At 42.9% G+C, this 22,158-nt stretch overlaps 1 protein-coding gene across 5 annotated transcripts in view; it reads right to left on the reverse strand.

Annotated features, from left to right (window-relative positions):
* Positions 1 to 22,158, reverse strand: part of Mtus1 (microtubule associated scaffold protein 1) — a 144,504-nt gene that overhangs the window by 60,090 nt on the left and 62,256 nt on the right. For 4 of the 5 annotated variants that reach the window (XM_060381641.1, XM_060381640.1, XM_060381638.1 and 1 more), the window contains exon 4: positions 1,791 to 1,922. In XM_060381641.1, the coding sequence (XP_060237624.1) occupies positions 1,791 to 1,922 (132 nt within the window). Of the gene's footprint in view, positions 1 to 1,790; positions 1,923 to 6,172; positions 6,418 to 22,158 lie in introns of those variants that run through there. The other variant, XM_060381642.1, reaches the window with a different exon arrangement.

The following is a 22,158-nucleotide window of genomic DNA, read 5'->3' on the forward strand; positions in this document are numbered from 1 at the left end:
CTATAAATTAACCGTCGAGAACAAAGTATCAATATTAAGAGGACAAAGCCCGGTGCATCTTGTAGTCAATGACATCTAGAGTACAGTTAAACTTTAGCTAATTCGTGTATCATTAACTCTAGCGTCTGCACCCCAGGCCCCACAGAATAGGAGCGCTCTCCACCACCGCACTACGCGCCAGCCAGTCTCTGAGCGGTATTGATCTCATGCTTTCCCTCTTCTGCTGCACACGGGAAACAGGCTACACTTTGTGGGCGAGGGCTGCTGGTGTTCGCCTTCCCAAGAGGCAGCCTTCTGTTCAGCTGTGAAGGAAAAAATACACTGGAGCTTTTTCTCCGGGCTGATGCGATATAAAATGCAGCCAGGAGCCAAACGGACGCTTGGAGAGCTGTAAGAGCCTGTAACTCGACATCAGTCATCGAGCGAATGACCATCTGCAGGCGGCTGGTTAGAACTGCCATACTCCATCTCTGGAGTTTTAAAAAGAAGATAATCTCTTAGAAGTATGTGGCTGTCGTGAATGGAAAGCACTGACTCCTCTCCAGTAAAACCTCTGTGAGACACTCGCAGATTGAGCAGGAGGGCTTTCAGAACACTGGCATGGGCTGTTTTGCAATTACCAGTGGGGTCTCCGACTCTCCTCTAAAAGTCACCTCAGGATGAAGGCTCCACGCACAGGGTTTGCTATTTTTGGGGGTAGTTTGGGGCTAGCAGGGGGTCATGGGGTGCCTCAAAGCTGTATATAAAACATGTAAGACAGTGATGGCATACTACATAATCTATCCCCAACAGGACTCCCCCTGCCCTGTATTTTTGTTTTTTTCCCCTTCAATCTAGCAGAAAGAAGAAGAAAAAAAGCTTTGCTAAATGTAGACTAGGTCAGCAACCTCAAGTTATCACATGGCCTTTTACATGTATGCCAGCACACGTACATACAGAGTTGAAACCACTGTGTTCACATGTGTATGCAGAGAGAAAACAGAGGGAAATGCTGTGGTGCCTGGTGGCTGTCCTTCCAACTTTCTCATACCAATACGGGTCTCAGTCATTCTCCCAGATAAGCACGCTTCCAAGGGTCTCTGAACAGAGTTTCCCAGCTGTGACAGGCGGCATGGAAACGCTGCAGGCAAATACACACTGCACACTGCATGGTCTCTCGGTAGCCACAGCAGTTGTGATGTGAACGATACAGAAGGATCAGACAAAGAGCTGGGAGAAAAGACGAACGGGGCCATGGTGTTGGAACAAGCGGGGTAACAGACACGAACCCCAGGCATGGGCAGGAAAGAAGCCGGGCTCCTTGTTCCTTTCTCTCGTCTAGAGGGTCAGCCTGGAATAACTGAGTACCAGCTTCATTTGTGAGCTTCTCCGACATCTCTGTCCTACCTGCTGATTTCTTAATTTTACGTGATGGGGGTTTTGCCTGCCTACATGTCTGTGTGCATGTGTGTGCAGTATCTGTGCAGCCCAGGAGAAAGATCAGAAAGAACTGGCGTTACAGATGGTTGCTGGCTGCTCTACGGGTGCCGGATGCAAGACCAGTCAGTGTTCTCACCCACTGAACCATCTCTCTAGCCTCTACCTTTTGATTGTCACTACTGGGCTCTATCTATAAAATTTGCAGACTCTTGGAACATCTCATTGTTAAACTCTATTTCATTTTCTTACTCAACTGACACTTAAACAAAAACTGTCGAATATACCATAAACCCACTTGTCAAAATTTAATTTACTAAAGCCAAGGAGTTTAAATTTCTTTTACTTTCTCCTAATCACAGTGAAGACAATACCTTTTGGAGGAGTTTTGAGCAAGTGTGCATGAACTCTGGGCACCAAAGGCTTCAAATATAAGGATCCTGTCCCATTCTGAAATGCTTGCTTGGGAGGTTTCTCTTCATACTTAATGACGGCAGCATTACCAGCTAGAACAAAAACGGAAAAGCACATCTTAGTTAATACACAAATACAATAGCAGTCCCCAATTATTTGTTCCTACGACAACAATTACTGAGTATCAAGAGTGCAGAGGCAGCTTCTGGCCTCAAGTGTACAAAAGGAAGAAAGGAAGGAGAGAGAGAGGAAAAAAAGGAAAGGGAAAAGGAAAGGAAAGGGAAAAGGAAAAGAAAGGAAAGGGAAAAGGAAAAGGGGAAGGAAAGACAGAAAGACCTACATTTTTGTGTCTTGGCATAGTGCAAGTTTACGTACATTTCTAGCTTGGCTTTTATCCCAGATAGGAGGTGGAAGATGAATGGCTACCCAGGCAGTGTAACAAACACACTCAGTGCATACACAGGAAAGCAGCCCTTTCAATGAGGTCTATACAGATAATAAGCAGCTGATGTTAATGAACTAAAAAAAAAAAAAAAGTAGCAGATAAACTTGTCAGTGGCTTCGGCAATGAGGTCTCCACATCCACTGCCCCGAGAAGCTTGATTGCCAGCATCTGCCCTGTCACAAAGGCACCCAGCCTCAAAGTGAAAACACACACAAGACTCTCTCTTACCTAAGGAATGAAAACGGTCCAGACGAAAACACAATTTCCCCCGCACTAACAGACCCGATCTTTTATTTCTCTCTAAGACACTGTCAACACATAGTTCTAGGCAACCAGTTTCACTATCCAGTTCAATATGTAAGCAATAATTTCGTTATAACACAGAATCTCCACATGAATTTATGTGTCACCCTGGGGAAGCATCTCTGTATCCCTTCAGTTTTAGTGTATGAGCTGTGAATCAAGAGTGCAAGCGGCTTTATTACCAACTTTGACCCCTTTCCTCACACTCTAGCAAACAGTGATAACATTTCTCTTGCTCTTGAAAAAAAAAAAAAAACATTAAGTTTTTCACTCCACTAAATGGCCTCATCCCCCAACAATGCTTACACATATCACACGCTCTCCTGGTCCTCACCCGGTGCCTGTACACTGAGCCATCTGTTAACTCTCCTTGTGCCCAGATAACATTCCTAAGGATAGATCAAACAAGCCCACCCTCCCGCTGGCAAGCTTCTGCCTAGTTTCTGTCCTCGCACAGAAGTAGGGAGTAGGGCATTCCAAGCTTGGCAGGTGGCTAGTGAACGTGGCGGTCTAACACTTGACTTAACACTCTAATCGGCACGTGGGGAACCAACCAGACCAGTGTTTCAGAACATGTATTTTAAGACATTCTCGAGAAGTGGGCACTGGATTTCAGCAGGGGCTTAAATCACTTCACCCAATCAGCGATGTTCCTCTCACCAATAGTTAGATGTCAGACTTGCTTTTCTTGGAGCAGCTTTTGATCTACTCAGCAGCAAGTTAGGTCACTTGTCCTAATTCTGAACAATGAAATTCAGTTCAGTTTATGAACAGGCTATAGAGAGGACTTTGGATGAACACTTTGCTTTTCTGAACTTTAGTCACAAAGGACTCTCGCTTACGAAGAACTTAGCCAAAGAATTTCTCAAGGAAGCGGAGGACACGCGTTTCTTTCCAGGTCCAAGCTCCTGGCCTCACAGGACAGTAGGCACTGTCCTGGACCGAAATAAACTACTCTTAAGTCTACTCTTGAAGACTCTCTGTGGCCACAGATCTAGCTCCAGATTCAGTCAGCTTTGGAACACATCAGACTCAGAATCCGTATCTCAAGGGTCTCAGACACAAAATATACCTATTTACATTCTCATACATTCTTACATATTTATACGGAATACGTGTGCTGGGAATATTCGCGCTCCATGGTTATCCACTGGATGAGCACCCAATTCTACCAGACATAACAAGCTGATCACACTTTTACGACCTAACACTTGGGTATTCCCCCAATTTTCTGAGCACACTACTCTAGCCTGGCCCGTTGCTGTTCAGTAAATTCCGACTTGAAGCTTGAATACTGCTAGGAGGCAGGAGGCTCCTGACGGTTTCTCCTTCCTTCTAGTCACTTCCTAGCATGGCGGCTGGCCCGGCATCCTGTCAATTTCTGTTTCCTCATCGTAACTGTCTGACTATGCTAGAAAAACGTATTTTTTTTTCTAGAGTCTTTATTTTCATAGCCCCAGCCCAGGGTAGGTTGCAAGTGGGATATGAAGCAGGGATGACAAAACCTAAAAGAACGCAGTGAACGTTTCAGGAAAATCTTAGCAGAAGCAGCAGTTTCCCCGCTCACGAAGAGCTTTCTCGTTGGTCCCCATGCTCATGTGTCAACTAGCATTTCTTACTGCATTCCGGCGTCTAGTTGAAATGAGTTTTCATTTTATTAAACTGCAATGTTATCTGCACAGAGACAACTACTCCGCTCGTTTCTGGGATTTTTTTTGTGAATCGGCTTAGCACTGTCCACTGTGCCGGATCATCTGCCTACCTGGCTTAAATGTCAAATCATCACTGAGGTCTCAACTAGCAAGGTTCAAAAAACAAAAATCATTCAACTTTGTAATTACAAGAATGCCCCATACACACAATAGAAAGATACTGAAAAGAGCACAAGCAAGGTTAAAAGTTGTCTGCATATTTTCTCATGAATTAGTCCACTCAGAGGGGTGTGAAAACTGACATGTCTTGTAACATAGAGCCAGCACCATTCACTGCCCAGCTCTCTCTATTCTTTGCCTGTGTCAGACATCACTAGCCAAACGAAAATTTCCCTCTGAGCCTGGAGGCAGCCCGAGAAAGGATCAACGCTATTGGTTCTTATCAACTGCCTAGTGTTGACAACTGTGACCATACTCACTAACCATTCTTGCCACAAGAAAAACAAAACTGCGGATCAGGAAGATTCATCCTTCCGTCTGCTTAGTCAGTTGGGCAAATCAAAGCACTTTCCCTCCAAATGATGAGGCGTCGTCTTACTGTAGCAAGGAAAAAGAGTCAGAGGCATGTGGGTGGGAGGATGGTCCAGGTCTCCCTTCTGCTGATCGGATTCAAAGACTGAGGCCAAGAGATGCCTGTCCAACTCATCGTCGTGAGGTAGTGGAAACTAGAGCAAGCCCCAGGTGAACAATGCCCTTTCCTATAGATCGCTTCCTGTCAGCCAGGCTGCCAACAAAGTGAAAGAGAGGATGGCCCACTTCTTTATTTAGTCCTTCTGATCTCCTACTGCTGATAAAGTGCAAACAAATCTGGTTTGCATCTCTGCGACTGCCCCACACCATCTGTCTCTCAAAAATAAACATGCTTTTGTGGTCAAAGGGAAAGAGGAAGGAAATTTCTAGTCTTCATAGTCCTGCTAGTGTGGCAAAACTACTTTCTCAAGACCTGCTTCCAAATTACACAATGATCTGTCTCATCTGCTACAGAAAACCACTGTGCAATCTTTACACTAATACCCAAAGGAAGTTATTTTAACTTTATTTTTTTTCTATGCAATCTTTAAAAAAAAAAATAAAAAACCAAAAACCTGCTTAACGCTCAGATATGAAAAACTGCCTTACACATCTTCGTTCAACCAACTTATACTTTGTTAATGGTGTTTCCAAGGATCCCCATGTACCACGGGGACCAGATGCCAATTTCCCAACGGCACTATGCTATCTGTGAAGTTCTTAACTGATGCCACTAGCAATACAACATCCCCTCCCGAAAAAGCAGGCAGAAGAAGCAAGCATCACTCCCGAAGAGATTCCAGAGTGAAAGTTGGTCAGAGTCATAATAACCAGATAAAAATTATTTCCTAACGTGACCCCTCCACACCAGGGGCAACATGATTTTGGCTCAATTTTTTTCCCATATTTTAAAGTAGTTTAAGAAAGATATATTTAATACTCTTATGTGAGTCATATATTAATTATAATTGAAGACGACAAAAAAAATCTGATGCTTTCATTTAAATTCTAAGGAAATGTTTTTCTACATTTACACAACTGCCAGTCACATACACAAAAGTTACTTGCTATTTTATCAGAAATTAAATCATCAAATCATCTTTGGTAATAGTACAATATCACACCAAGAACAATAGGCTGAATTGTAATTTGTTTAAGCCCCCCCCCAAACACAGAAAATACATACTAAGATTGGTTTCCAACAAATCCATTCGCATCTTAAACATTCATAAATGCAACCAAGAAACACCACAGTCAACATAAATTACAAGCAACAAAGCTAATAACCAAGAGGTCCTAAAGATCAATTTATTTAATGAAAATTTAAGCATGCTTACAAAGCAAAGAATCAAACAAGAAACCGTCGACCTACTTCTTTTCCTAGTAAGCGTGGCTAACAAAGGAATTATACAAAGGCTGTAGGATCCCACGACCAGCAGTGCCAATAAGGTAGCATCATACTGCCTTTCGGAGCCAGCCGGGGGTGTGAGTGTAGAATTGATAAAGATCTTTGAAGAGATATCAGTTTCTGTACAACTGCGAAATCCTCCTGGTATAGTCATTTAAAAAAGGATCAGCGCAAGCTCAGGCAGGAAAAACTGCAGCCATGTTCACGCTCACATCCCTGGTGCTTGCTCTCAGTCAGTTAGAGTGGGGAGGGGGAGAAGTGTGAGCTGAAAGGCACTACACGGAACAGATTAAACCGGCTAGCGAATCAGACTGAAAGAGACTCACTGATGTGAATGCTTAAGCTGTAAGAGGGACACACGGCCACCACACAGGCTCTGTGGGTGCCCGGCAAACCCTTTTGTCAGCAGACAAAAAGGAAGGACAAAGGCATTTCGCAACCCCCTCAGAGGGTCACACACACACACACACACGACTCGGACCATGGCCGAATCAACATGGCTGTTCGACAGAAAACACTGGACATGATATTACGGAATGCGTCCGCTTCAAGAGCTACAGATGCCATCATTATGGCTTTCGGGGTCCGTCGGCGATTCTGTCTGGGTAGCATGTTTTTGAAATGTACACAATGGGACAAAGAAGTCTAGATGGGAGACTACTTTAGAATAATACTTATGCGAATCACATTCTCAAACTCACAGAAAATTACCTGTTCTGTCTGTGCAAACCCACTTACAATTTCAAACAATAGGCAGATAATTACCCTGCTTAGTTTTAAGTAACATACTCTTGATTCTGGCAGGTGCCACTATGCAGCTGCTTACGTGCCTATGAGACCAGCCACGGCCTGAGTGCCCTGTTTGAAATGTGTTCTTTTTAATTACCTCAATGCCTCCTGCCCAGAACCCATCCTGTCACATACTTGCTGTGGACCTTTGAACTTGCAATAAAGTCTCTGAGCCTCAATTATGCCTCCTGAAGGACCAAGGTAATAACTGAAGGTATTGGAGTGGGGGGAGTGAAATAGTGAATAATGTTCCATTGCCCTGCTGCTGTTCTGCACCCAAAGAGTTCAACGACTTTGGCCCCATTTCACACCGAAAGGGGTGTGGGGGGGAGACATCGATTTTTCATTAAAGCAAAGAGCTCACACCTCCAACTCTTCCTCAGAAATGTACAATCTCTATCTTTCACCTCATCTGCTTTTTCATTAATAAGGACATTTCTCCATGCCCTGTATTCTTTCCCTGTGCCTATTATGATCCTGGACACCGCAGGCCCCCCAATATCATTCGTCTTAACCAACTCATGGATAATTTTGTGAGGAAATTTAAGGAGAAAGGGAAAAACAGAAAAAGCACTTTTCTGAACACATCTTTTGCATAAAAGGAAGAAATCTTTTGAGGAAAAAAAAAGAGCTTAGCTTGCTTGCCCACTTGACGTGCAGAAAACAGAACTTAGAGAAACTTTCAGAGTATTCTCCTGAGCTTAAATTATTTGTGATTAAGCTTAAAGCTGTATAGGCTGTATGACACTGCGGCTGACATCTAAAATGAAAGATTACAAGGCACTTCCACAAGGCACTCTTTCGCTAACCAAACAAAAGTACACGGACGATTTTCTGACCTCCAGTTGGATTACGAGAACCCTGGCTACTGTTCTTTTTGCCAACAGCTGCACAAACATGCCAAATTTAAGCAACATAAATTTAAGCTCTTTTATTTAACAGGCACCATCAACACATAACCATGTCAGTGTCCGCTGGACGTTCATCCCCTCACATACATTCCCAAGAACTTGTTTCACCGTCAGAATTTCTGAGCATATTACAAAAAAAGCAATGTGCAAAATTCCCACTGAGACATAGAAACAAAATGAATTATTTGTAGACCATTGTCTTTGCCTGTGACTGCTGTCTCAACAGCCCACAAAGTGTGACATTAGTCTGACTTACGATCATGGCTGCAGGCTCTTGGATTGCTGTGGGCACTGGCCACTGGCTGGGTGCTTCCTGCCCTGTGTATCAAAGATGCTGTGAGTATAGGAAGTGACCTAGTCGGATTCACCCAAGAAAGTTGTGTGGCTTTCAAGCATGAAGGCTTTCCTTGGGATTTAACAAAACAAAACGAGTTTCTACTGCTATCCATTGTGAAAGCTGGTACTTTAGGCTTCCTACACTCAATCTTCTATGCTGATTACAGAGTCAGAATGAAAAATTAATGCTCAACACCGTGATATTTCAGATGAGAGATGAAAGTATGTCTCACACATACTTACTTGTTCTGAATAATTCAGAAACAGAACAGCAGAAAAGACGAAGCAATTAGGCTATGAGACGTGTGGCTATAAACCCTCAAACCTGAAGTAATTAACTCACACATCTTCTCTGAAGTGAATGACCCATCAGGAGAAATCATTTGAGAAGGAAGCTTTTGGTAAAATCGTGATCAAAGCAGAACAAACTGATACTGTAGCCCTCGTTTTAACGTCAAAATAAGCAAATTGCTTCATGTACACATGAGGTAGCCATATTTAAAAAGAAAGAAATGAAAATGTAAAAGCATGCAAAACAAAAATGTAAAGAAATTTTTCATTAAATAAAAATGCTTAAAGCTGAACAGCAGGTGGCGCTGCACCTAGCTTTTTTTTTTTCCTTTTTCTTTTCATCTTCACAGTTTATTTGTCAAACTTAGCACGAGGAAGGAATACTTTTCACTCAAGTTTCCAACACTGTGTTCCTGGGAAAGGGCTTCTAAGTTATCTACCATGTGTACACGCTTCCTACACCCCTGATGTTTTAGGAACACTAGGAGACGCTCACACTGCCTAACCGCGTGCTTCCCAACTCGATTCTTTCATGGGAACTCTTCAACTATGCTCTCATTCTCTTGACAAATCTATTTGATGTACTTTACTTTCTACTCAAGGACTTACATGACAATGGACCTCAAATTCTTAGGCTCAGCCACACCTGCCTTCTGAATCCCGGCTCCACTCACACCGAATTCCTTATTGTGTTTCAACCTGGACACACTCTGGCTTATTCATGCTAATCATATCTCCAGTTTTCCTTTCATTATACAATCATCAAAATGTCAGAATCATGTTTTCTCCGTGTATCCTGGCACTAATACTCTCCATGCTGGTAAGCACTGCAGACCTAAAGGACATCAAGGGTTGGAAAGACCTTTGATGAAAATAATGACGCCACATTTTACCAGCTTAGAAGGTGACTCTCCAGAGTGTTACATTCGCTGGCTTGTCCCAGCGACAGAGCACTTGCCCAGCGTGTGTGAGACCCTGTGTTTAATGCCCAATGCCTTAAAAAACCAGAATCCATTAAATCTGAGCTGCGCCTGTGAGAATCGTGGCTTCTCCACAAGCCGTTCCTGCCAGGTCAGCCCCCGTTGTTATGGCTTCTGCTCGGGTCTCGTTCTTGCTTTGTGAGCATATTCTGGTCTAGTCTCTAAGGCCCCTGAGGGCAGAAGCATTCCTAATTCAACTCTGTCCCTTGGACTTTACAAAGCAAGGCATATAGAGTGAGATGTCATGGGTGTTTGCTGAAATTAATTTTCTTCCCATGCCAGGAGTCCATGAATAATTTTGTTAATACAGTCTCTCACCCTCTACACTGAGAAATTCAATTTCACAAGGCAATTTGACTCTTAAGCCCATTAATTAAATAAAATTCCTTTCTAACAATTGCAAATTCATATATCCATTTGACTGTTTTTTTGTTTGTTTGTTTGTTTTGTTTTTGTTTTTTAATGCCAACATTTTTTACTCGCTTTAAGAGGAATGGAAAAGCAGACCTTTAGAATGTAAATTTACCAACTTGCTGCCCTGTTGGCCAAAACAATCAGAGTCAACTCCAGGAACAATGCTCAAGGTTGGACAAACAAATCAAATTTTCTGGGCCACAGCTTCAATGCAGTCAAGGCCTACTAAGCTCGAAAAGATAGGAGGATTCCTCGGACAGGCGTGCTTCCCAGTACTGCTGTCTGAAGCAACACGGCCTCTGCTTCAGCCTCAGGAGCACTTGGACAAGAGACATGTGCCTCTACACCTGGTTTCTGGGTATGTGTGCCCCAGGAAAGCCACATCACAGGTACCAAGTCTGATGTCTCCATCAGCCTCCTGCTGTACCACGGGAAAGCATATACCAGGTACTGAGCCTGATGCCTCCTCCATCATCCCTCTGCTGTACCACGGGAAAGTAGCATCCGGTTAGAGGAAGAACCAGAGACAGAGGTAGACGAGTTCAAATCTGAGCCGAGCAACTAGGAGAAAGTGTCCACACCGAAACAAGTGAGTGCCTGGCAGGCACTGTTTCATCCACACTCCCACTGTCTCGCTTGGTGCCAAGTGGAACCTAAGGTGTTACGTAAATCTCATAAAAAGAAACAAAGCCTACATGCCACGGGCACTACAGAAAAGGCGCTTGGTAACGCTGAGTAAAATGGGAGATGCACTGCCCAAGTACCACATTTTTTACAATTTTATATTAAAAACCACTTTATTCTAACGCACAGCTAGCACACAGCTGGTTTAGGGTAGCCACTCAAACAACTTGCCTTGCCCAGTCTTCTACTCTATAGAGCCCTGTGGGCTTCTGTACAGTTAAAAATAGTCATCCCGAAACACTGGAGACCCAGTCGGGGTTTGACACTTTCATTATCAATTACACTGGAAAAAATAGTTTTATGTTCTCTGATGACATCTCTTTGCCTGTATTTTGTTCTCCATGATGCTGGCCTCTCTTGGTCTCCTTTTAAAATGAGATACTATATACACACTTAAGATGTTTAGCTATAGACTAATACACTATAGGCTAGGATCTACACGGGAGAAAGAACATCGGATTCTTTTCTTTCTGCGTCTGCAGGACCTCAATACGCTTTGTAACTCCGTCCATTTTCCTGGAAGTTTCGTGCTTTCACTTTTCTTTACAGCTGAGCAATATTCTATCTTGTTATCTGTGTATCCGTTGACAGCCATCTAAGTTGGTCCGTTTTCCTTGCTGCTGTGAACAGAGCAGTGATACAACGTGGATGTGCAGTTAGCTCTTCAACACGGGATAGGAGTCCAATAGTTGGGGTATAGGGCAGTTCTGTTTTTACTTCCAGAAACTCCCAAACCTATTTCCACATGATGTATCCATTTTCATTCCCACTAGAAATGAGTAAGGGGTCCCTTCTCCCTACATCCCCACCAGCACTTACCAGATTTCTTGATGAGATTCATTCTATAAGGTTCTATCTCAAAGCAGTCTTAATTTCCATTTCTCTGATGACCAGGGATAGTGAACACTTAAAAAACAGTTGTTGGCCTTCTGTGTCTTCTATTGAGAAGTGTCCGTGCCATTGGATCACCCATTGATTAGAGGTTTTATCTCCTCCATGTTTAATTTTTACAGTTCTTTGGACAGAAGCTGCCTGTCTGAAGGGTAGCTGCTAACAGTTTGCTCCCATTTTGTGAGCTGTTCACCCTGCCTATAGTTTCATTTACTATGCATAAGCTTTAATTTCAAGAAAGCCCACTTTGCTGATCCTTGGGGCTAGTTCCTATGTTGGTATAATGTTCTTGTGGAACGTATACAATTTACCTCATTCATTCAAATGCTGATTTCTCTGCCCCACTGTGGGGCAGAGAAACTATTGGTTTCAATATGGACATTGCATTGTGATGTTTATTCTAAGCATCACCTGTCTCAAGTTTGTAGAAACATGCCACCATTTGTTCTCTGTATTGTCAATAAAACAACCAGCCAATGCTGTGCAATGGAGAGAAGAGGATGGGACATCCTGGTCTGGAGGAGAGGAGAAAAAAGGGTGTGGGAGGAGAGACCTGAGAGCAGACCTGGAAACATCAGGAGAGATGAATTGGACCTAAGATATGATTAAAAAGCAAGTAGAATGTAGGAAATCTGAATGGGAGGAAACTATGCCGGCTTGGAGGTTTAGGATGGAGTAATCATTGCCCAGCATTGTGCTCTAAGTTAATTAAATAAATCTTAGTCTCTGTGTGGTGATTTGGGTATACAGATGGTTTAGGACTAACCACTGCTTAACTAAAGGATAAATCAATAATAAATATTAATAATCAACAACATTCCTGTCTTGCTGAGCTCTGTTCAGTAAAAAGTCCTTTTTCTTCAGGAACATTTGCCACTTTTCTCTTACAGCTTCAGGTTTTAGACTAAGATTTTCAAACAGGCTGAATGATAAGGATCTAATTTCATTCTTCTGAAGGTGGATATCCCAGATTTCTCAGCACAGTTGTTTAAAAGGCTCTTTTCCCACTGCATGGTTTTCTTTGCCGCCTTTGTCAAAAATTGGGTTCCACTCCCTTGACTTACTTACAGATCCTCTATTCTATTCCACTGGTCTCAATGTGTGTTTTTATACCAAGCTGTCTTTGTCATTCTTCCTCTAGAGTATAATTTGAGGTTGAGTATTGTGATACCTTGAGCCATGTTCCTTACTTCTTTGGATTGTTTTGGCTAGTCATGTTTCTTTGTTTTGTTCTTTTACCACGTGAATTAGGACTGTTTAATTCTTAATCTGTGAAATATGACAATATTGGAATTAGATATTATAATAAATATATAGATCCATTTTGGTAATAACCATTTTCGCAATATTAATTCTTCCAGTTCAAGAGCATGGAAAAGAAAAATCATATATAAAGTTTAAATTATATAATGAAACAACTGGAGAAAATCATACTGCAGTAGGATGGGACTCTCATGGGGTATAACAAGATGAAGTGTACTGGAAAAGAAAAGGCAAAGGTGAGAAAAATCTCCCTTCACTCATCATTAGTGTTTAAACATTTATTGGTACAGATTTTCTTTGGATGGTGAACACAGTTACAATAAAAAGTAACAAACACTGTAGTCAACAGGGCCACATACAAATGTCTGACACCCACTACAAAGTAGATTCCGAAACCAAGAAAGGAAACTGGAAGGACCTGGTAGATTCCAGCAGCTGTTTTACTCCAGTCCATCTGCAAGCAGTAACTGGTTGTCCTTTCTTTTTATTTCACTAAAGAAAGAGACTAAGTCAATGCTTTCATTCAGAACTTTTATATGGTTATTATGAAAAGTCACTTTACTACTGGAAAAGTCATGATTTCATAATAGCTATGTTTCATAGGGCTGAAAATGAAGGCCAAATGGAATGAACTCCTGAATGGTCCTCCTTTGTCCTGCCCCTTCTATTAAATACTGTTTATTCTGCGAGAGATAGCCCTAGGGCTTTCACAGGTGCACTGTCAGTCTTGACAGCAAATCCAGTTTACTCTAGGGAAAGGTCTGGGAAAGGTAGGTGAGTCTACACCGCCGGAGAAACACCATCAAAGGAATGCCAGTAACTTCCACGGCCACAAAATATCTACCGGCCTAAGTAATTCCCCATTTCTGAATTATCAACCAGACATGAATAAACAAAGACTTAAAAAAGCTTTGAGAATCAGCACTGAAACTCATGACTTGCAGTTCATATTTGATTAAAATGTATGGATTTTTTACATGAGATTCAGTTAGTCACAGACAGGGAGAGACAGAGACAGGGAGAAGAGAGAGAGAATCAACTATAGCAGTTAACATAGCAGTTAACTATAGCAGTTCTTTTAAAAGAACTGGGAAACGGATTGGCATAGAAGTATGTATTACACACACGTATTTACTTGCTTAGTTGGGAAGGTAACTGCAGGTTATCACAAAGCACAGGTGTGTGTACAAGGAGCATCTGACGCTGTACTATGGGAATCATAAGTTTGCAAAGAAGAGTGTAAACTAGAAAAGCCACCATGCTCCATGATGTAACACGTGGCGCTCTGCAGCGTCCATTCTAAGTGGAAGCCAGGATGGCACAGGTCAACAAAAAGACAGTGCTGTCGGAGGTGTGGGTATTTTAGGGTTGGGAGAGAAGTGACACTAAACACCAGATACGAGCTTTAAACCTGAATTTTGGCAATGAATATAGTAGAAAGATGGGTAGAGGAACATGGAAGGTTCTCAGTACTTGAATCAGAATTTGATAACGTGGTGGAGGGCAGACCTGTCCAAAGGGAAGAGTGGAAATATAGAACACAATTTAGGAGGCTGGCATACCTGCCAGGGCAAAAGGAATGGGGATTTTCACTAGACCAAGAAGAGATGACGGATGTCACTTGGCAACATATGAACATTAATACATCATGCAATGAGCAGGACACTCACTCCCAGAGTCAGGAAGACAAAGTGTTAAATTAATGCAGGGTTAAAACATGAAAGACAACCTCTTCAGAGCTTATAATTTCAGCTCTTGATGGGCAACTATATAAAAAGACCTTTATAGTAACTATCTGAAGTCACTAGGAATTAGAAAGTTAGAGGTGTTATTGAGAAAAAAAAATTGTACACTTTTTAATAATTAAGATTCAAATAGCTTTGAATTTCTGGAAGAAAAAAAATAGGAAAGCAACAGCTAAACTAGAACATATCCAAGCAATTAAATCTGAAAATGGGCAAAGAAGGACTTAAACAGAGATGTCTCCAAAGAAGATACACAAATAGTCCACAGATACAAGGCAAAATGAGACTGCCCAGCATCCCTTGCCACTGGGGAGATGGAATGAGATAGCTCCTGACAGCCACTAAGATCTTAGACCTCTGTAAAATAGACACTTACGAGCATGTAGTCACCCTTGTGACTAGCATGTGGCCACTGTGCAAAATAGTATGAGAGGTCCTCAAAAAATTAAATACCATCTAGCCAGAGGTAGGAGTTTTGTTTTTGTTTTTTTTTTTTATTTTATTATTTTTTTTTATCAGTTACATTTTATTAACTCTGTATCCCAGCCGTGTCCCGATCCCTCATTCCCTCCCAGTCCCTCCCTCCCTCATCTCCACCGTGCCCCTTTCCAAGTCCACTGATAGGGGGGACCTCCTCCCCATTCATCTGATCCTGTTTTATCAGGTATCTTCAGGACTGGCTGCAAAGCCCTCCTCTGTGGCCTAACAGGACTGCTCCTCCCTTCGGGAGTGGGGAGACCAAAGAGCCAGTCATTGAGTTCCTGTTAGAAATAGTCCTTGTTCCCCTCACTTTGGGAAACCAATGAGGTAGGAGTTTTAACAGATGTAAACACTCAGGTTAATGGCAGCAATAGCCTTAATAACCCAAACGTGGAAACAGCCAAAGTGTTCAAAGGCAGATAAAGCATAGTGTAGACAGATGTATGAGGGATTGTTACTCAGCCTTAGAAGGGAAGGAAATGTTAATGCTGCTACAACATGAATTACAGTGAAGACATGATGGTGAGTCACATTAAGTCACAAAGGAAAACTGTTGCATGATTTGCCTTCTGTGAGCTTCACAGAGCGTGTAAATTCATAGAGACAGAAGAATTGGGACCATTGCCAAAGGCTGGGAGAAAGCGAAGACTTAGGAATTAAGGTTTAAATTTTTAATGGACTAAATAGGGCAGATAAATGTTTGAGAAACAGGAATGATAGCTCCACAACAATGCAAGTGTACTTTTAACACTACAAAATCTGCACAGGTAACAATGGTGACACACAGATGTATAGACAGATTAATAAAACTGTAAACAAATCTCAGAAAATTCAGGATAGGATAAGGGAGGAAATTTCAATCCAAAAAATACTTATATTGAGACATTTATACAAATTAAAGATTGAGCAGTACTATAGTTAAAAGACACTCTCTTAAGGCCAACAGCTTAGCTTATGTCCATCTCCACCAAACACTAGATGGAGCAGGTCACTTAGCCTCTCTGGCCTCTACTTCCTCTGTGTATGGAGGGTGGTTACAGTTGCACAATCTCACCAGTCCACGGGAGAAGCAAATGTCTTAGAACTGTAACTGGCAGAGAACACCATACCTTGTTCTGACGGGTCACCAACATACGTTGCATAAGAAGCAAAACATTTTACATGAAAGTATAAAAACGACAACCGAATATATGTCGCTTTTCCTGTGGTTTGAGGTGGCCTTGTTATCGATAAAAGTAGGAAAAGGAAACTTTTTTGACAGTGTAAAAGAATTTAAATCACTATGCATAAAATCAACAGTCACGAAGTTGAAACGGGACAAATGGTGGCACCAACTCCATCATTTGCTCCAAAACACAAACAAGCAGAAACTCCCCTGGTTAAGTCAAGCCAGCACAACATTTTAAGGTGGTCCTCCTGTCACTAATACCTTTCCTGGCTAGCCAACTGCCAGTTTTACTCTCTTACCCCAGTGCTCCCATAGAGAAAAACTTTAAAGCTGAATACTTGCTTCCTAACCTCTGGTGATATAAGGAGTGACCATCATCTCCGGTTGGGGCCAAGCAGCTCCGAAAAGAAGAGTACTGTGGAGAAACAGGCTTCCTCCCCAATAAACACAGACAGTCATGTGGATATCCTGGGACACTGCCCTTGGCTTCCAGCCTTCGAGAACAGTAGCCAAGAGGTTGTGATATGTGGAACTTTTAGCGACCATGTTTTAACTGATTTTTGTCATTAAGACAGTTTGCCGAATAGGAGAGGTGAAAGGACAGTAAAGCGGAAGGTGACGGTTTCATCATCAAACCTGTAATGGCCTTCCCTCCGGGCTTCCTTTAAACCAGATGTACAAACTTGTGCTTGAAGCCAACTGTCGCCTACTTCCAACTGCTCTTACCCACCATCCTGTTAACTTGTCAGTCGTGTTTGGTGTGGGTAACTGACTCATTCTTCTGTTGCCTCTCTTGACTGACTTCCCTCGTCCATCCCCAGCCTGCCCTTCTTGACCCTCTTCATGATCTCTCCCCATCCCTCTTTTCCTTTCCGCTTGGAAATACCAGATTTGTGCCCTTGACCTAATCATTGTCCACAGTTTGTGTCTTGGCATCCTCAGTATCTACAGGTTGCTGAATCCTAAAATTTTAACCCTAGATCAAACTCTGACACCACGTTTAAAGTTACTGTAACTCCATACCTGTTTTATGTCTACTATTCGCCTTAACTTGGTATCTCTATAACTGAGTTCCTGATCCTCCATCTCATCATTTCCATTTCCATCATGTTTTCTAACTCAGGTAAAAGGCATCATCCATCCGTTCCTCATCCCTCACTCAACCCCATCAGCTTTCCTTCTAATATTCATTCATGTGTCAGCACATACCAGAGACCTGCCACACTCCTAGTGCAAAAAAAAATAAAATAAAAAACCCCTCTTTTGCTGCAATTACAACAATACCACTTCCTGCCCAGTTCCCAAACTCACTGGTACTCAGTCTACCCTCAACATACTGATCCTGTGAAAATTTAAGTCATTCAGGCTCAAAGCCAAAGTCCGTATGATCTTTAAGACTGTGCATAACCTGGCTCCGCATTCCTCATTTTCTTTTTCCTACTTGAGCTTCCATTCCTAGAACACAGTTCACTAAGTTTTCATCTGCTTTTCAGAGGCTGGCTCCTTTAGGCCTTAACTCACAGCCCGTTCCTACTACTAAAATTTTACCCACTCTGCTCTCTTTCTCCCTCTTGCTCCTTCCCCTCCTCTCTCTCTCTCTCTCTCTCTCTCTCTCTCTCTCTATCACACATACACACTTCACATCTCCCCTTCACTCAGCAGTTTTTCTAGCCTCTTAGATTATCAATACCAAACATACTTTATTCATATACAGCTCATTTTACACAACATGACAGAACTTCCAGGGCCTGTTCTGATCTTGTATTCACTGTTGCTCTCTAGCACATGTATTCAATCAATATTTGAGCACCAAGTTGTAGGCCAATTAAAACAGCATTTTACACCTTCCTAAACATGGATCTCTGGAAAGAGCTTCAGAACCAACAAAATACTGGCAAGAGCTTCGGAAACCATGCTGTCAGAGACAGTGCGTGGGCTTACATACTGTTTCTGAATGGCAACTCAATAAAGTGTACACAAAACATTAAAAATGTCCACACCCTTTGAGCCCACCTAGAGGTATGTCTCTAGAAATGTCTGATCAGCTTATATGGCTATATAAGGTTCTTCTGGGTAGGGCTATTTAATATAGTGGGCCTGGGAAAGATCTGAAAACCTCCCTAAACAGCCAAAAACAACCTAAAGAAGCAAAACACAGCCATTCTGGCTTGAACAAGAACCCCAGAACACATGTGCTGAACACTTAACCACCAGTGCTGCAGTATTGGGAGGCAGGGCCTCATAAGATGAAGCTGTGAGAGTTCTGGACCCAACAATGCAGCAGATCGCAGCCTTCCTAATGCTAACACGGTTCCTCATGTTGTAGTGAACCCCCCCAAGCATAAAATTACTTCCTTGCTACTTCATAACTGCAATTTCACTGCTATTATGAATAGTAATGTAAGTATCTGATATGAATCATAATGCAGGAATTCTGATGTGACGCCCAGAGGGGTTATGACCCACAGGTTGAGATCCACTTCAGTAAAGGAACAGCGCTAATTCTGTTAGTGTTTGGTTCCTGAGACAGCAGGCTTGTTACACAGTTTGATCCCCGTCTGCAGGTTTATTCACTCACACTCCCCTCCCCTGAGTCTTCTGCATGGGAAGATACTGAGCAACATATTCTTGGTCGTCCATCCTTCAGACTGCATGCCAAATTAATTTCTATTGTTTGCAAGTTACACACCCTGCGGCACTCTCTCATAGAGCCACACCACAAACAGACAAACAGCACATGCAGAAACTGTTGTCATTGAAAACCGTATTACTAACAAAATTTTAACACCTTAAACAGGGGCTAGAGAGATAACTCCTTAGTTAAGAGCACTGGCTGTACTTTCAGAGATCCTGAGTTCAATTCCCAGCAACCATGTGGTAGCAACACAGCCATTTATAATGGGATCCACTGCCCTCTTCTGGCTTGCAGGTGTATGTGCAGTTAGAGTACTCAAATACATAAATCTTAAAAAAAAAAAAAAAGAAAGAAAATGTTTTTAAACAGTATGTAGATCATGTGCCTTGTAAACAAAAAGTACCATCAACTATTTAGGCTGACTGCAGATCACACAGATTAGGATTTCTAGGAGCAAGCAGATACCTCCCTGTAAATATCTCCATAAGATGCACAGGGTTACTGGCCACATATTTTGATACGAGAGGTTATTATTAGTTGCAGTACACTGAAAGAAGGGTTTCATTTTCCCCTAAAATACCACCCACCTGTACAATAACCTACTAAAATAGGAAGAGTAGAAAACTGAAAAACTACCTAAATCAACAAATGAAAATTCAAAGCATTAAGGAAGTCAAGTCATACTGGCTAGCTCCACTTGAAGCTACCCCTGTGTTCTTTATGACAGGTCTGGCCTCCATGCGTCCTGACTTCTCCGGTTGGCTGCCAGAACGCCAGTCCACAGAACACCAGAACATTCACTGAGCATCCACCTTGCTCTGTATTTCTAGCCCTTTGGTCCTTACCGTGTCCTCAACCATTAAGTTCTCCTCTGTCTGGCCTTATTTTTTGAGACAGGGTCTCTGTAGTTCAAACTTAGGACAATCTTTCCATCTCTACCTCCCCTATTCAGCTGTTAAGACTTGCCTGTTCACCCCCACCACCCTCCAGGTTTGGATTTCGACCTATAACCAGTCATTCTCCAGCTAGATAGTAACTCAACTACCCTCCGGAACACAGGGTTTCAGCTCCACTCCCTGCTTACATACTGTGAAATGTGACTTTGGGATTTAGCCACAATAATGATCTCCTAGTAGGGTGTAAGAAACTACCCTTGGTCTAACTATCATGCTTGCTTAGATTCAAAGCCACAGCAGCACAGGTGAGTCACAACACAAACACTCCCAGTCCCAAGAGGAGTAATTTGACAGAGAAACAAGAACATCCGTAAAGCGAGGTTCCCACAATGGCTTGAGTCTCACAGGAGGCTTGGTGTTGACGGCGGGCTGTCAGTACCTGTCTCTGCGAGTACTTTCACAAAGTAGTGGCTGCTTTAGAGTGGGGATTAAGCAAAAATAACTTCCTTAGTCACAGGCCTGGGAACCTGAGAGAGTGCTTAAAATTCAGAGTGCAATAAACCAAGACTTGGAGGAGAGTGAGGGCATCCTTCCCCAGCTTTCCAGAAAAAGATGGATGTAGTCTTCCTATGTTCACTGGGAAATTTGCTTAGCCTCTGGCACTTATAATGAGGACCCAGAAAGGAATGGAGGAAGAGCCTGGGGTGTGGCCCAGCAGGAAAGCCATTCCATCAGTACACACAAGCTCCTGGTGACAACCCAGCACCAAAACCACAACCACTAAAGACAGCTTCCAGGCTCGTTAGAAGCCAAGTTCATAGCAGAACACCTTTGATCAGGAAGCTTATTGAGAATTCAACCTTGATCCACTGTCTTAAGTATATTTCCTTTCCTAGGGTCACAAAACACACACCCACACAACAAGTCAGTTAAAATCTCTGGAAACTCTTGGGGTGAATTGTCCCTGCCCATAAAGGTGAGCTCGACAATGAACTGCTATCCCTCACTTTTATTTAATTAATTTTTTATTAATTAGTTTATTCACTTTGTACCCAAGCTATAGCCCCCTCCTGCCTCTCCTCCCACTCTCACCCTCCCTCCCTCACCTCCTCCCATGTCCCTCCCTAAGTCCAATGATAAGCTAGGGTCAGATGGAAGGGGAGGAGGACCTCTCCTATCAGGTCTCATCAGGACTGGCTGCACTGTCTTCCTCTGTGGCCTGGTAAGGCTGCCCTCCCCTAGAGCCAGCCACCGAGTTCATGTCACAGACAGTCCCTGTTCCCATTACTAGGGAACCCACTTGGAGACTGAGCTGCCATGGGCTACATCTGTGCTCCCCTTTACTTTGTTCTGAAGGCTCACTTAACCTTTGTACATTTGTATCTCCTTAAGTCAGAAACACTCATCGACCTTTGGAGGTGCTTTGTAGGCATTTACCTACTGACAATTTTTTCTTGCTTCTTGTTAACAATTTTGACTTATGACCTCTCCAGAACATATCTTTAAAAAAAAAGGAGAAGAAAAGTTGTAGACATACCCTTGAGACCATTCTCCACCAAGCAAACAGATCAGGAAGTCCACAATATTTTAAACAGCTGACCTATTTTCTAGTCCCTGAACCTCAGGATTTGATCTAGATGACTAGAAGTCATGTGACTCCAGCTCCCTTGAAACAGAGGCTCAGCTCTCACTGATCAAAACATGTTCCAGTCCAGAGCCTGGCCACACCCTTCACTGGATTTACCACAGCCTTGCAGGAGCCTTGGTGATGCCGGCAACCTTGGCGATGACACACTCCTGTGGCCATACATGAAGATTAGCTCAAATGGCCCCATGTTTCTCCAGGCTTCCCCCTCCACCCCCATACTGTAGATAATCAGTGCTTTGTCTAAATGCACAATCAAGTCAAGCTAAAGGACGCCTTAAATGCCTGTTGTGTAACAGGTACACAGCGCTGAGCACTGGGAAATATAAAAATAAGTCATCCCTGGATCCTGTCCTATGGATGTCATTTTGGCAGGAGACGAGCATGTAGACGAGCATGTAAGAAAATCACCGCACAGCATAGTCCAGTGTAGGTGGCCAGGACATGTAGCGGAGAACGCTCTGCTTGGACACCCCTCTCCAGTCCCCACCCCTAGTTCTTAAAGGGTACTGACTCAGTCACATTTGTAGTCCCAGAATCTCATGGCTCGCCCAACACATAGTAGGCACTCTCAATGGCTACGAGACTGCATAGTGACAGTTCGTGATTCCCCCATCTCTGGAATTTCTACTGAGAATTGTGGAAAATGCCAAGAAAGACTAAATTCACAGTGACGGTGTTGGGGAGGGAGACATCTGCTTTCCGTGTGCCCAGAAGCCCTACTTGCTCCAGTTTCAGCTTCTCCATCCATTCTCCAGCCCCCACTATAAACAGCAGTCAAAGCACGGTACCCCAGGACCCACACATACGCTTCTTGGGTTC

The sequence above is a fragment of the Meriones unguiculatus genome, chromosome 4 (assembly GCF_030254825.1).
Source record: "Meriones unguiculatus strain TT.TT164.6M chromosome 4, Bangor_MerUng_6.1, whole genome shotgun sequence".
In the NCBI taxonomy this organism is placed as follows: Eukaryota; Metazoa; Chordata; class Mammalia; order Rodentia; family Muridae; genus Meriones; species Meriones unguiculatus.